General features: G+C 36.9%; 1 protein-coding gene across 13 annotated transcripts in view; it reads right to left on the bottom strand.

Moving 5' to 3' along the window:
• Positions 1-14,705, bottom strand: part of pde10a (phosphodiesterase 10A) — a 360,355-nt gene that overhangs the window by 39,991 nt on the left and 305,659 nt on the right. For all 13 annotated transcript variants that reach the window (XM_062976372.1, XM_062976376.1, XM_062976339.1 and 10 more), the window contains 2 exons: positions 7,908-7,936; positions 808-928 (listed from right to left, as the gene is read on the bottom strand). In XM_062976372.1, the coding sequence (XP_062832442.1) occupies positions 808-928; positions 7,908-7,936 (150 nt within the window). The remainder of the gene's footprint in view (positions 1-807; positions 929-7,907; positions 7,937-14,705) is intronic.

Here is a 14,705-nt window from a genome sequence, read left to right as displayed (position 1 = left end):
AGGATTTTGCTAGACCCCTAAAGTGAGGCGCAGAATGACCAAGCCATAGAATCATAGAATAACAGGGTTGGAAGAGATCTAGTCAAACACCCTGCCATGCATACTTTAAGGCATCTCAGACATCTTACACAGCTACTGGAAAATGACTCCATTATTGTGAATCTGGCTATTGGGATGCAGATGGATTCTTCTCCAACACTCCAGGCCCTACATCTACCCAAAATGACCAGTGGGATGAGAGCAGCAAGAAGGCAAATCCTAAGGAAGAAGGAACAGAGACATGCAGTTCCATCTGGAGGGAAGAAACTTTACAATCGATTTTGGCCACAGTCACTGTAAAAAGCAGTTGATGGTGTGATATGTAAAGAAAGTTTTAATGAATACCTGCCCACTATCAGTTATAGCTTCCAGGTATGTACATTTGTTCAGACTTACATTTTACTAATTGAAATAGTCTGTGCCATACCAGAAAATGATATTAATGTTAAAGTATAATTATATATTTCAGTTTTTAGTGGGAAAAACTGAGGCATGCTTAGTTCGCTTCAAAAGCAATTTTCCCACTTTTACAGTTTAGGAGTGGTCTGCAGTACTGCTTTCTGAGTAACATGAATTAATACTGGTTCCTGTCATATCTTGAGATTACTTATAAGCAGATTCCTAGCTTCCACTACATCCTCATAGTATAGGGACATTCTGGCACTTATTCTGTTCTGGGATAAGATCTTCCTTAACAATAATGCATAAAATAGTTTTATAAATAGCACTGCATAACTTAATTTAAATATACAGAAAATGTTTTCTTACCCATTCGAATGACACCACTCAATTCGTATAATAGCAGTTGATTGTTCACTCCTATATCCAACCGTTGCTCTATATAACTGTTCAGTTCATATACCACTCCTTGCATATCAGAATTCTGGTACTATTGAAAACAAACAAAAACAAACAAAAGATCATATTGAAATAGTGTTTACTCCCAGTGAGGGGTATAGGAGTGCAGCATAACTCACTTTTTGCTCTCAATGAACTGTTAGAGAAAAACCAAATCATTATTAAATATCTAGAGTGTTTTGCATGTCATAATCTCCTCTGAAACCCTGGAGAATTGATATCTGATGGTACACAATGATAAACTAGATGGAACTTTTTAAAAATTCGATGTATGGCGGTGGAGGTTTGGGTTCTGAATTGTTTTAGTCACCAACAAAAACCAAAATAAACAAGTAACAGGAAGTCGATTTCCTTATAATCAGAGGTGGTGTCTGCATTTTAACATACGCACACACACCCTCTTTAGATAATTTCTTAACATATTATTTTATGTCTATTTTTATAACTGTCTTTTCCTCCTATCAATCAATTTCACTTTGAACAGTTATTCTGTCTTGTTGTTCAAAGACTGAGTCATCTATAATGTTCTCCAAGATATGTGACTCTGTTATGGCTGAAGAGATCAATGGTATACTGGAAAGCCATGGAAGTAATTAAGAACTAAATGTACAGACCTGTTCCAGCAATAGTCCTCTATAATCCTTAGCTACATTGATTGAAAGAAAAGGCTCAGATGGTAGCAGCTAATGGAGCATGACTCCATCATTAACAATTCCCAATACGTATCTACGCAGAAATAAGTCCTGAGCCCATTTTCCCATTTATGTCACATAATCTAATAACTGTTCTCTAAATACTGCAAAAATACAAGATTTCAGATATAACAAAAGCCATACTACACATTGTCATCTTTTAAAGCTTTTGGCTTTGGTTTTATTCATAATTATCAAAACACTTCCATTACTATGCTTATCTAATCAACTATATGCAAGTTGAGATGCTTTCTGAAGAACTGGCATATTCATTTTTAAGACAGCAGGATTGCCATGCTAATTTTAAATTGTGGATTGGTTAAGTATGTTTTAAAAAGATTTGAACACTGTACATTTGCAATAACTGCAATCTAACTTCTGATGACAACGAAGAAAGATAAAATCAAAAAATTGTCCTAGATAACTGAAGTATCCAAAAGAAAGCAATACAAAAATAGAAATCTTTGTGAATGTAAAATTTGAAACCACTTTCTCAATTTAATACTTAAATAAATTGTATTATTATTGTAATCTGGATTTTTAAATTACACTTCCATTTTTAAGATAATTTAAACACTGCACTTTAAGCACCAATAATTTCTTTGCATTTTATAACAATATGACAAAAATTATATTTGCAGCTCAAAATTACGATTAAATTGTTAGGCATAAACTTGAGTTTTAAATTAATGAAAATTATGAGTGATTTCAACACTTGACAGCAGGAAAAAAATGAAAGCTAGTATTTTTAACTGACATTTTTCAAAATAACAAAAATATGCTGATTTCATTTAAAGGCTCCTGGAGGAAGGGGAAAGACAAAACAGTAAACTGATCCATGGCCATGTTGCTATCATTTGTGCTTATTACTAAGCAAAATATTATGATTTAAACTTTTCCTAGTTAGTCAATTTTTTTCCTTTTTGTGTCGAAGGCCCATCACATGAATCCCTCATAATGTCATCCCTACAAGTTTCTTTGAGGCTCATCCAGGAACCCCTGAATGGGGAAGACCTGGGGAAGATCCAGGTTTGCTGTTTGTTTGCCCAGTGAGATTGTCATATGTCAGAGGGCCTAGGAGGTCAGCCTATACCCTACTCAAATGTTTACTACATTCATAATATCCTGGAATAAAAATATTTAGAAAAGCTTGAAGAATGGACCCACTTCTATGAAGATCATAGGATGGGAAGTTCCCCTGTCTCTGGGAATCCATCAGGAGCAGATCTCATTCTCCTATGCTCTCATATCCTAATCTCACATAGATATAATATAGCTAATTGGTATAGCCAGTTAGCTGCTAAGAAATTCTAAGCTTCTGATGTAGGGTTTAGAAATGCATGTAGAGAAGGTATGACATATATCAGATATATACATTATTAATTAATACAAAGAGCTGAGTCACATGTGCTACCTGCACATCATCTAATATATAATACATAACTTCTGCCATTTCTGTACCTACAAACTCTATGTAACAAACTCTAAACATGGCTGAAAGCCGAAGCAAAATGTAAACAAGCAGGTACATGTGCACTGAATATGTTATGCCTTTAAAATGAGATTACGTAAAACACATTGATTTTTAGTTTATCTTATAATACTTTTAGTATCTAGAATCATGTTTGTCATGGATAAGTTTAAACAGATTTGATTGTTGTAGCTTCCCTTATGAGCCAGCATGGGTTAGTGGTCTGAATACTGGACCAGGATCCTGAAGGCCCTTCCACACAGCCATATAACCCAGAATATCTGTGTTGTACTGGGTTAGCTGAGTCCACACTGCCATATAACCCAGTTCAAAGCAGATAATGTGGGATTCCACACAACCGTGTGGAAGGGGCTTGAGAGATTAGGGTTTGTATTTGCCATAAAAATGCACTGGGTCACCTCAGAACAAATCTTGTCAATAAAACCTCAAGGCAGGTTCAATCTTAGGAGTCATCCTAAGTCATAAATGACTTGAAGGCAAATGTTCTCATCACTTTACAGAACTCCCAGCATTCCCTGCAAAATCTGTAAAATATAAACACTAATAGTATACATGTGCTGGTACAGCTGTACCAGAAGCTCTGACTTTATTTTCTTGCTGCAAATGTTTGCAATCATAGGATAGGCCACCTGTTAATCATCATTAAGTTTGGTTCCACCCCTTGTTCAGGGCTCTGGGAGGGAAGAAGCCATTTTTGGGTCTGTCTCACTTAGGAAGCTAAGCTATAGGACGTAGACCAGCTCGTCCCGTAGAAAAGCTTCATATCTCAATAACATCTGGGGATACAGAACATCCGAGAAATCAGAAACAGGAATTCCAGGGGAAAAGGCCCCAAAAGCTCTGGCTGAGAGCTTACAGCATCTCAGCCTCACAGCTCCTGAGGGAAACAGCCCTGAAGTTTTCATAGAAACCTTAGAGAGAGAACAGCACCACAAATCCACAGAACCCCAGCTGAAATATCTGCAAGCCTTGGTTGGTAGGTCCACTCGATACCCAAATGCATTTGGAATCAGTAGTGGGTTCCACATCAGCTAGGCTCATTTAATAGACAGCCTGGGAGAGGTTATAAGAGGGTTTTCACAGTTATCCAAAGCCAATTGCCTGTTCCCTGGGGACAAGACTGAAAGGGCCAACAGTTTATTAAGGAAACCTTGAAGTGTTATTTGACTCCTTGAAGATTTATTATTTGTTCATCAATAAAGACTTTATTATCTCATTAAAGTCTCAAAGGGCTATCCTTTTCAGGAAAATCCTCAACAACCTCTCTTTCGAGGCGCCTGGCTTCACGCTTGGGCATAAAGTATATGTCCTATATAAAGACAATAGTTACAATACATGTACTACATTTGGCTGGTTCCAACCCAATTGTTTTTTCTGGTACATACGGAAAGGAATGTGTAGAGGTAAAACACTTGGAGGAGAGAATGGCAGGTTCTGGTTGCTACTCTGCTGCATGTGACATCCTTCTCTAAGGCTTAGAATCAGAGCCTCTGCAGACTGCACCAAAGCCTTGTAAGGGCCACATCTGGCCCCTGGGCCACATGTTGTCCTATTTATTCATTTACTGGGAATAAATAAATAGACTCTTAACAAAACAGCATCAAAAATTGTTAGCTGTGATGTCCCATGGACCCTTGGGCCATGAACCTGACTCCATTGTGGACCACAGTGACGAGGAAATAAGTTTTGTGCCATTTCAGCAAGACTCTGCCCCGTTCCAGATGTTCCCTATTGACAATTCTAGTTCAACGCTCATTAAAAAGGCCCTTGAAACGGAGTCTTCTCTTCCCAGTTCCCCTCCCTTTGATAGAAGGATGTTTGTGGAAACTAACAGACAGGAGAAAGCTGGCAGGAGACGAAGCACGCGATTAGCAGCCAAGGAATCTGCTGATTAACCTATTTCCCCTGAGAATTCTAAGGGAGGATTGCATCTGGCCAAGATGTTGTTCATTTGAGACACCTGTTCTGTGGGAAGATTTGAAGTTCTTTAAAAGTTCTGTGCACTGGCTAGCCAGTGCGGAGTCAACGTGTCAGTTGGAGGATTAACTTCACTTCCAGCCAAGTGTGGACCCGTTTGGATCCACTACCTTCCAGCCTAGCTGTGCCTTGCCTAGCCGTGTTTCCAAGCCTTGCCTAGCTGTGTTCCTTGCCTTGCCTTGCCTTGCCTTGCCGTGATTCCAGCCTTGCCTTGTCGTGCCGTGTATCCAGCCTTGTCTTCATTTCCTTGCCCTGGACTTGCTTTGATCTCTAGGAAAAGACTTGGAAATTTCCTCACTCAAACTGCTTGGAAGTTTGAGTGCGTTTCGGTTTTTTGGATTACAAACTTCAAACTCTAATAATAGACATTGGACAATATATTACTGGACTATATTTGACCTTCCCTAAAAGGTCTATTGATGAACTATATCTTCTGCTTGTTTTCGTTTTAATTTCTTAATTAAGATATTAGATTGTTATTGGCCTCGGTGTATTGGTTTCCAGTGCTCTCGCAGCCAGGGGTGTCACATTAGCAAACTTTAGCAACATATCATCTTTTATTGCAATCTTATACTAGTAACCATTGGAATTCTAAAGCAGTCTTGTTATCCCTAGGCAAACTTTGGTACTATAAAATAGTAGAGCTGAAACTAACAGAAATAAAATACTAATGTTCAATGGCTAAATTTTATGATGTTGTATTGCCATATGTCAATTGCGACATTCACTTGGAAGTATCGTTATTTAAATGATTACACTATGTAACAATATTTGAAAGATTCCTGGTTTGAAAGTATTATTTCCTGTGTAATTGTGTGGTAGTTACTTTGAAAGTAGTTGTTATACTAAAGATATATAATACGATATACTAATAATACAATATAATAATATTAATTATATATTATATTTTACATGTAATATTACTAATAATATTACAATATATTGATATAGTACAATATAGTAATTTATTGCCAGTATTGTACTATGCTAATAATATAATATTGTATGTAAATTTAATTTGTAAGCCGCTCTGAGTCCTCTTCGAGGTGAGAAGGGCGGCATATAAATGTAGCAAATAAATAAATAAATAAATAAACTTCTTTTTTGTGGCTGCCACAAACTATGTTGAATTGGTTGAGACTCGAGATATTCACTGAAAAACTATAGCAAAATGTGCTGCAGGATGTCCCACACATACACAATTTTTTCAGTTTAATAAACCTTTTCCATGTTTTTATGAAAAAACCAATTAGGAAATGACATTTATAACCGAGGAACAAAAATCATGTTACATAGTGTTATCTATCAAAATAATGTTTCATGTTAATTTCTTTCCCTGATAAAATGTATTTAATAGGTAGAACTCTCTGGGCAGTTCACAAAATCAACTATGAAATACAAGATAAAAATTACACAAGATTCTGTGCACTGAGTTGAGAGCCACCCATGAATAATTGTGGTGAGATTGAGAAATTAGTAATGATGAGAGGCAAGACAGGAGTGAAAAACATCTGCAGTTCCTTTTTCCATCTTGTCAATTACAAGTGCAAACACATTATTCTTAGAAAGAAAGAACTTGTGTTTCCAAGAGAACCTCATGCAAGTATTTTCCATATTTGAAGGATGGAACATTGTATTATGTAGGCATATCTCTAATTGACATTTCTGCAGCTCAGAGTGATAATGGTTTCATAATGAAAGTTCATACTTAAATGAACTCACCCTGGAAATTATTGTAAGGCACATAAATTTCATCAGATTTAAGAATCTTGGGTTTTTTGTTTACTTATAGATTTTTATGCTTTTGGGGTTTAGCTAAAGATAAATTTAAATCATATTTCCATTTTAAAACTTTTAATAATTTAAAATATTGCCATCTATGAGATGATTTTTTACAATGTTAAGATATTTTTATTCAATTATTTTTCCATACTGAATGTCAGTTGGATTATGACTAAAAACATGGAGCATTTCCAAAACAAAACTGTACCGATTTTTCCTTGTAAATGTTTTAGATTAAGATAAAATATTTTAAATATCAATAACCAAAGCAAAACCAGAGACCAGACTTTAGTTCCTTCATTCACCAAGACTTTGTGAGAGAAAGTATCAGCAGAATTCCTGCCCTTCTTTATATACATATTGTCAGGTATACTTCAATTTCCCATCTCAGGCATCCCACTTAGTTCTGCACCCCAGACTAGCAATTGAGATTGGGTTTCATTGAGGAACTATCCATCCCTGAATTCTTACAAAAATCATGATAAAATCTTTATTGTCTCTATGCAAGCATCTTGAATGTGGGGTGATTGCCCCAAGAATATCCCTGCATATTTCCTTTATCCAGTATGAAACTAAATTGAACTCAATGGCTTTGATCTTAAATTTTGTTCTGTGAAAGAAAAAAGCTTCTTCTTATGGATGGAGAGACGTTCTTACAGAATAAGTACTTCACTTAGACAATTATACTTTCATAAGGCTAGGTTTGACAAAATTGGAAAAAATAAAAGGCTATTTTTCACCTAAGAAAAACTTAGCTAACAATCTCTAGGTACTTCAGTTCAATTCTTCAGTCACCTGCTAGCCAACGTTGACCATAGAGTTGCCCCAGAGGACCTAGATATTCCTAGAGATAAAATATGAACAGTCAAATATGCAAAGGTTTATCCTGCAAATGTGAAGGAGCAACTGTACTTTGTGAATATTACTAATGTACTCACCAGCAATTCTTCTCAAGCTATTCAGTGAATGATGTATAACACACCAGGAAATTAGCTCAAAGGAACAGAGAGTCTCTGAAATACAATTTCACCTTCCAAGCTATAGAGGGGAAAGCATATAATACTTACTCTGTTAACGTGTTTGGGAGTTGAAACATCTGCGAAAGAAAAGGAAGGAAATAATTAGGTACACTTGAAAATTCTGGCTTATTATCAAACAAGGTTTGTGTTTGTAATTTTTGTTTTTTGTAGTGTTGCACAATCTTTCTCCTATTTTCAGGATGGCTTCCCATGCCCATAGCATTTACAGCTGTTTTTCTCACTTTTATTTTCAGTATAACATTTTTTTAATCGTATCAGAAGCAAATTGAGACAAGTCGCTTCTGGTGTGAGAGAATCGGCCTTCTTCAAAGACATTGCACAGGGGACACCCAGATGTGTTACCATCCTGTGGGGGGCTTCTTTTATGCCCCCACATGAATCTAGGGCTGACAGATGGGAGCTCACCCCCATCTCATGGATTCGAACCGCTAACCTTCAGTTCAGCTGGCACAATGGTTTAACCCATTGTACCACTGCGGCTCCACATTAATTGATGAATTCTTATGAATAGTTAAAAAGTTTTTTGTCAGCAAGAAAAAGCATAGTTGATAGGCATGTGCGATCCAGGAAAAAAATGGTTCAAAACTTGCTTTGAAAGTAGGGGGTACTGGCACTTCGTTTCTAAAGTCATTTCGAAGCAAAAAGTTCAAAACTTTCCAAAATTTCCGAATCTTTGTATGTACCTTGTCAATGGGGAAACTTGAGGGGCTTCTCTCTCCTGCATTTTTGAGCTATCCTAATTAAACTTGCTACAGTGGTGGATCACATTGACCACTGTTAGTTCACCAAATTTCATAAGGTTTTACTTATCCTCAGATTTTTGGTGAATTTTTATATTTTTAATTAAAAAAATTTAAAATAATAACAAAAATCCGTTCCTGGTTTGAAGGTGTTATTTCCTGTTGTCTTTATTTTGAAAGTCTTTGTTCTTTTTCAGAAACTTTGTTTTTGTGGCTGAAACTTTGTTAAATTGATGGAGACTCCACAAACCATAATGTGCTATTTATAGGACGATGTCCCTTGTGCAAATACAAAGTTTTGGCAGTGTAATAAAGTTTTGCCATGTTTTTATGACAGAACCAATTAGGAAATGATATTTATCAACCAAGAACAGAAATCATATCACACCATCAAACCATTCCTGACATATGACCATCAGCTTCTAAATAAGGAAATCTGTTCCTGGTTTGAAAGTATTATTTCCTGTTTGATGGGTTTCCTGGGGCTGAGAGTGTGTGACTTGCCCAAGATCACCCAATGGGTTTCCATGGCTGAGTGGGGAATCAAGCCATCGGAGTCAACTCTCAAGCCTCTCCCTCCCTCCTTCCCTCCCTCCCCCTAAACTTCTCATACCTTCCAAGAATTCACATATGAAAGTTTAGTCAAGATGGTCAAGTGAGGACAAAAGGGGGTGGAGAATGTTAAGAGGAACTGGGACATCTGGGAATTGTAGTTTTAAAGCAGCCATACTCCGTTACCATTACTACTGGAGAAACTTCTGCTCCAGCCCAATGCTTTCTGGGAAATGTAGTTTAGTGCAGGCATGTGGCTTCTTGCTTCCCATTAAAGAAATTGGGAAAATTCAGAGGCTCTTTTCTCCCTCATTTTTAAAGCTATTAGGGTGAAACTTGCTAAAATGGCAGAAGATATTTATCACTCCTTGCCTATCAAGTTTCATAATGTTTCGCCCATCCACTGATTTTTTTGAGAATTTTCAAAGTTTTTTAAAACAACATTTTTAAAAAGGCTACAAGAACGCTGCCCCCACCTCTCCCTCCCTCCTCTGTCAGCCCTGATTGACTGAGAGGCATGCCAACATGTTTGGCTTCACCTCTCAGTGGGGCTTGGTCACAGTTACATCCAAGAATTTGATTCAAATTCTTAATATTGGGAAGGCAGTGAGCAGGTGTGTTGGAACTTGCTTCAAAAGTGCTTTAGATCCGAATTAGATATGAATTTAACGAGCATACAAACAATTCACCCAACCCTAATAGTTGATATGTAACAAAAAATGCCACATTCTTAGGAAGTTGCTATCTTGAAGTACCTGAACACGGCACTGCATTGAGAGTCCAATCATCATCTGAACTTCATGTAATTCAACACTGAACTTTTATTACATGTTGCTCCCCCCACACCCCCTGATATCCTGGGGATCCCATGATTTTAAAGGCTTGGTATTTTATGATTATTCCAATTTTCCCCAGAATCAAGGCAGTTTACAACATGTTAAAAACAATACAAGTTAATAACAACACAAAATATCAGTACCGGTATAAATATTACTGTTATTTTAAAGACAACTAAACAATTTATAAACTTAACCACCAAAATTCATTTTAAAACCTATATATAAACCACAAAACAGTGCATCATACATTAAACATTCACATCATTAAGTTAAAAGCACATCTCAGGAAATCATAGAGCTATAGTGGGCTTATAAAGGGAAATACAGCCCCTCAAATATCCTAGATCCAAGCTGTAAAGGGAAATTATAATGAAGAAGATACTGAAATAGTTAATTTTCATCATGAGCCTGATATCAGAAATGACCCTATGTGTAAACATAGCTGAGTAGTAAATGGCATGAGCAAACCTCCAATCTCTCATCATACACACGCCTACATTTTTCCCTGCCTCGCGTTGCAGTGCTGTCTGTTCTGCTTCTTTATGGAGCGGGAGCAGAATCACAGAGAAGTGTGAGGATAAAGAAGGCTGCATTGGTACTGCACTGCACACTGCACTATGCACTAAAGTCACAGAAAAATCATCAGATTTAATGCAGAGAAAGTGGGAGTGCTTAATTAGTGAATCACCACGGTAATGAAATGATTGAGGAATAACCATCTGAAGTTCAGAGGCACTGTTAGATAGTGGCTTGGCTATCTAGGATTGAGTGTTCAGTCTGTTGAGATATGGAATACATGGCTCCTAAAAAGATCCACACTTTTCCAAATAATGGCAGAGGCTTTCAATTCTCTGTCAATTGCTATGATCCCGACAAGTTTCCGGATCCAATTCAAAGTGCAGGTGATTACCTATAAAGCCCTATACGCTTTGGGTCCAACCTATCTTCAAGACTGCATCTCCTTCTCTGAACTGGCATGGGCATTGAGGCCTGCTGGGGAGGCCCTTCTCTCGGTCCCACCACCATCTCAAATACGGTTGGTGGTGATGAGAGAGAGGGCCTTCTCAGTGGTGGCACCCCAGCTCTGGAGTGCCCTCCCTAGAGAGATCAGGATAGCCCCTTCACTTCTAAACATGGCTCTTCAAGCCTTTGATCTTGAGTAGGTTTTTAAGGATTAGTCTGAGGACTTACTGTGGGCATCACATTGAGACTGGGTGTATCAGTTGAAACAATTTGTTTTTGCCCACAGCTATGATTGCATTTTATGAATTTTAATGTTTTACACTGTAATTATGTGTGTGTGTGTGTGTGTGTGTGTGTGTGGTTGTAATTCTGTGGTTTTTTATCATTTCAGATTTATGTATTATCTATATGCAGCACTTCGCTGTATTTTGTTGACCACCCTGAGTCCCTTTGGGGAGATGGTTGCAGGGTAGAAATTTATTACTATTATTATTATAATACCTTATGCAATATTTGTTCCATTTGTACTATAATAGAAGATAAAAATACTACATATTTCTCTGCCTGATTTTACTCAAAAATTAAACTCCCACACAAAGCCATAGATGATATAACACCATTATGTATGACAAACGGTAATCCCTATTTAGATTTATGTGTGTCCTTCTCTAGTTAGCTCTTACAAAGACTGTAGTATGCTGCCCATCTCTTCATTATTTACCAGTCCAAATATTGTGTTAGGTCTTTATATGTAAGGCATTTAATTTTGCCATAATTATGTTGGAAACTGCTTTGAGTCCCCGTTTGGGGGAGAAAAGCGGTATACAAATGAAATGAAATAAATAAATATGCATTTTACAGCTGAAATTCTAGATCATATTAGCCCTCTCTCACAATCACTGCTGTAATGATTGTACATTATATATTTTTGCTCAACTCTTATATGACATATATTTTGTTACTATTTAGGTGAATTCAGTCGATTCTTTACATTCAAAGTTTTCTTACTCCTCTGTTCACACACAATAATCTCCTTTCTCCCTTTCTGACTGGAGGAAAGTCAGATTTTTTTTTATTTAACTGCAATCAGACAATTATAGTTTGACCTTGTCCTGCAAACCAGGGCTTGATCTTAGTTTGAAGAACAAGCACAAGTTATAGTTTGCCTCTTAAGTTTGAAGAATCAATACAAGTAAGCCTACTATCATTTGCTGCAAAGCAGAGAGGGGAAAAAAGTAAACAGTGTCTGAAATCAGGAGGGTGAGGAAAGAAGCTACGACCCCCAGGCTCAGTCACCCAGAAACAAAGAAAGCTTTGATTCCGAATTTAACTCATGCTTTAAAGTCTCCAGATTTAGTTTCATCATGGCATGCATGTTGTCAATGCCCCCTCCAATCCTTTCTGCAAATTTTCCTCAAGTCACTCATCGAATTGCCACTTTCTTGCCTCTTTGGTATGCTTCTTAGTCTTGTTGGGAAGACTGCCTGGTCTGCTTTGGCTTATTATATAATTTTTATCCAGCACAAAATTAGTATCAAGATCTTGGAATGGACACCTTTTCACTGACCTTAGAACCTGGCAATTATTTATCCAGGCAAACAATGTGATTTGAATTAATCTTTTTTCATGTTCTTGTTTGAATAAATAGACAAGTTATTGTTGGGAACTTAAAACCTCCAAATTGATTGTATCTGAAATCTCATCAATAATACAATGCCTTTGGGTAAAGATAACAAAGTAGATTGCGAATTTTTCTTCATATTCTCTGTCACTCACACAAATGGGTTATTTTGCGCTTGCATGAAAACTGTTTGAACCTTCCAGGATTGGAGATAAGAGTATTTTGGGGAGAAACGTGGCAGGTGGCACATGGGGATCCTCTAAAGAACCAGAAGTGGGTGAAATGGCAGAAATCTGTTTTGATTTCATTTTGAAGTTCAGTGTGCCCCCCCCCCCCAAATTTCATTTCAGGAAGATTTGGAGGGGGGGTGTTTAGATTCATAATTCGAATCCCAGAGTTTTGTTATTGTTTTAGTAAGATTTGGTCCATTAGCAGCAATGAGGAAATTTGCAAGGCCTGTTTCTCTATCATTTTTATGGCTATCAGATGAAACTTGCCAAACTTGTAGGCCACATGTATGACTGTCAGTCTGCCAAGTGTCAGAATGTTTTGGTCATCCCCTAAATTTTAGGAATTTTTTAAATTTTTTACAAATAATACTTTTTAAAAACAGAAAGAGGGATCCCCTTGATTACCTCCACACTGACAGAACACTGACAGAACATGAGCAGGGCATCATTCCTGCAAAGTTTCAGAAAGATCTGGTCATTGCCTGGTTTTAATAATTTTTTTTCCAATTTAAGCATTTTAGATAAGGCATACTCTCTCAGCCTCAGAAGCTTGCAAAATTAAAGTCTGTTTTTGGCTATTAGGATGAAAACTTGCCACACTTGGAGGGCGCATTTATTACTGTAAAGTTGCCAGATTTCAGAAAAATCTGATCATCCACTGATTTTTAGGAAAAATTTTTTTTTACAAATCTATATTTTATATATTTGTATTACACACACATACACACATATAATATAGTATATATACATTGCTAGCTAATATAATATATAATACAGTAGATACTAATAGCAAAAGCGAGAAACATGTCAAGAGGAAGGAGCATCAAGACAACACTGGTCAGAACTGCCTTCCATCTAGAAAGCAATGTCCTCACTGCAGATCAACATGCAGATCAAGGGTAGGGTCTCTAAAGTCACCTACAGACCCACCACCAACACTTGGAAGGCAATCATATTTGGACATGAGTGATAGCCTATGAAGATGACTCATCTGTTCAGAAATATTACATTCTCAAAGCCCGAGAGCTCTCCTTGTGTGCAAACCAATTATGTGAGCTACCTTTTTAAAAGATTGCTGAAATTTACACCAAGAAAAACAGTAGGAAGCCTTACTCTCCTGATTTTGTATTTAATCCAATTCTCATCTTTTTCATTTATTAACATACTTCACAAATTGTGTTAGTGGGTAGATGGCAGCCAGCATTGGGGGTGGGGAGAGTAAAGATGAAGAAAAAAGCTTAGATTAAGTGACAGATAATCATTTCTTGACTAAAATCATATGAGACACTAATTTAAATTTATGTTTTATATATCATTTCACAATGACCTTTTTAAAATGAAGTATTGAAAAATTGCTAGTATAACCTATTAGTGTGCAGACTGTAAATTAGAAGCATCCCTCTCAGATTCGTTTGCAGAGAAGTTTGATCAAGGAGATTGAAATAATTTGCTCCTCTAACTTCACTTCAACACTGTAAATGAGAGGACTCTCTTTGGGTGAATCAGCTACCTTTCACCATAATCAATCCACATATAAAACAGAGACAGAGAAAACTGCATTTCACTTCTAGCAATACATGCTTCCACAGAGTCTGTCTACTGATACTTACCACAATAGATATACCAACAGATGAACACACAAAGAAAGAGGGAGAGAGTTTGACAGAAACACGTAATGCACGTGTTTCATTCTTTTTGTGGTGGGTGGAATATATGGATGGGATTATGACTTTTCAAATAAGTTATGGCTTCATGTCCTGGGATACTGAGAACTAGTGGTTCACATGTCAGCCAAATTCTACAGATTTGGCTCAGTGACATAAGAATAAATTGTAACAGTTTCTATGCATGTTTTTTAAAAACTTTGGAAAGCATTCAGA

The sequence above is a fragment of the Anolis carolinensis genome, chromosome 1, assembly GCF_035594765.1.
Source record: "Anolis carolinensis isolate JA03-04 chromosome 1, rAnoCar3.1.pri, whole genome shotgun sequence".
Classification (NCBI taxonomy): domain Eukaryota; kingdom Metazoa; phylum Chordata; class Lepidosauria; order Squamata; family Dactyloidae; genus Anolis; species Anolis carolinensis.
Note: the sequence above shows the minus strand (reverse complement) of the source record. Positions and strands in the feature narration are given on the sequence as shown.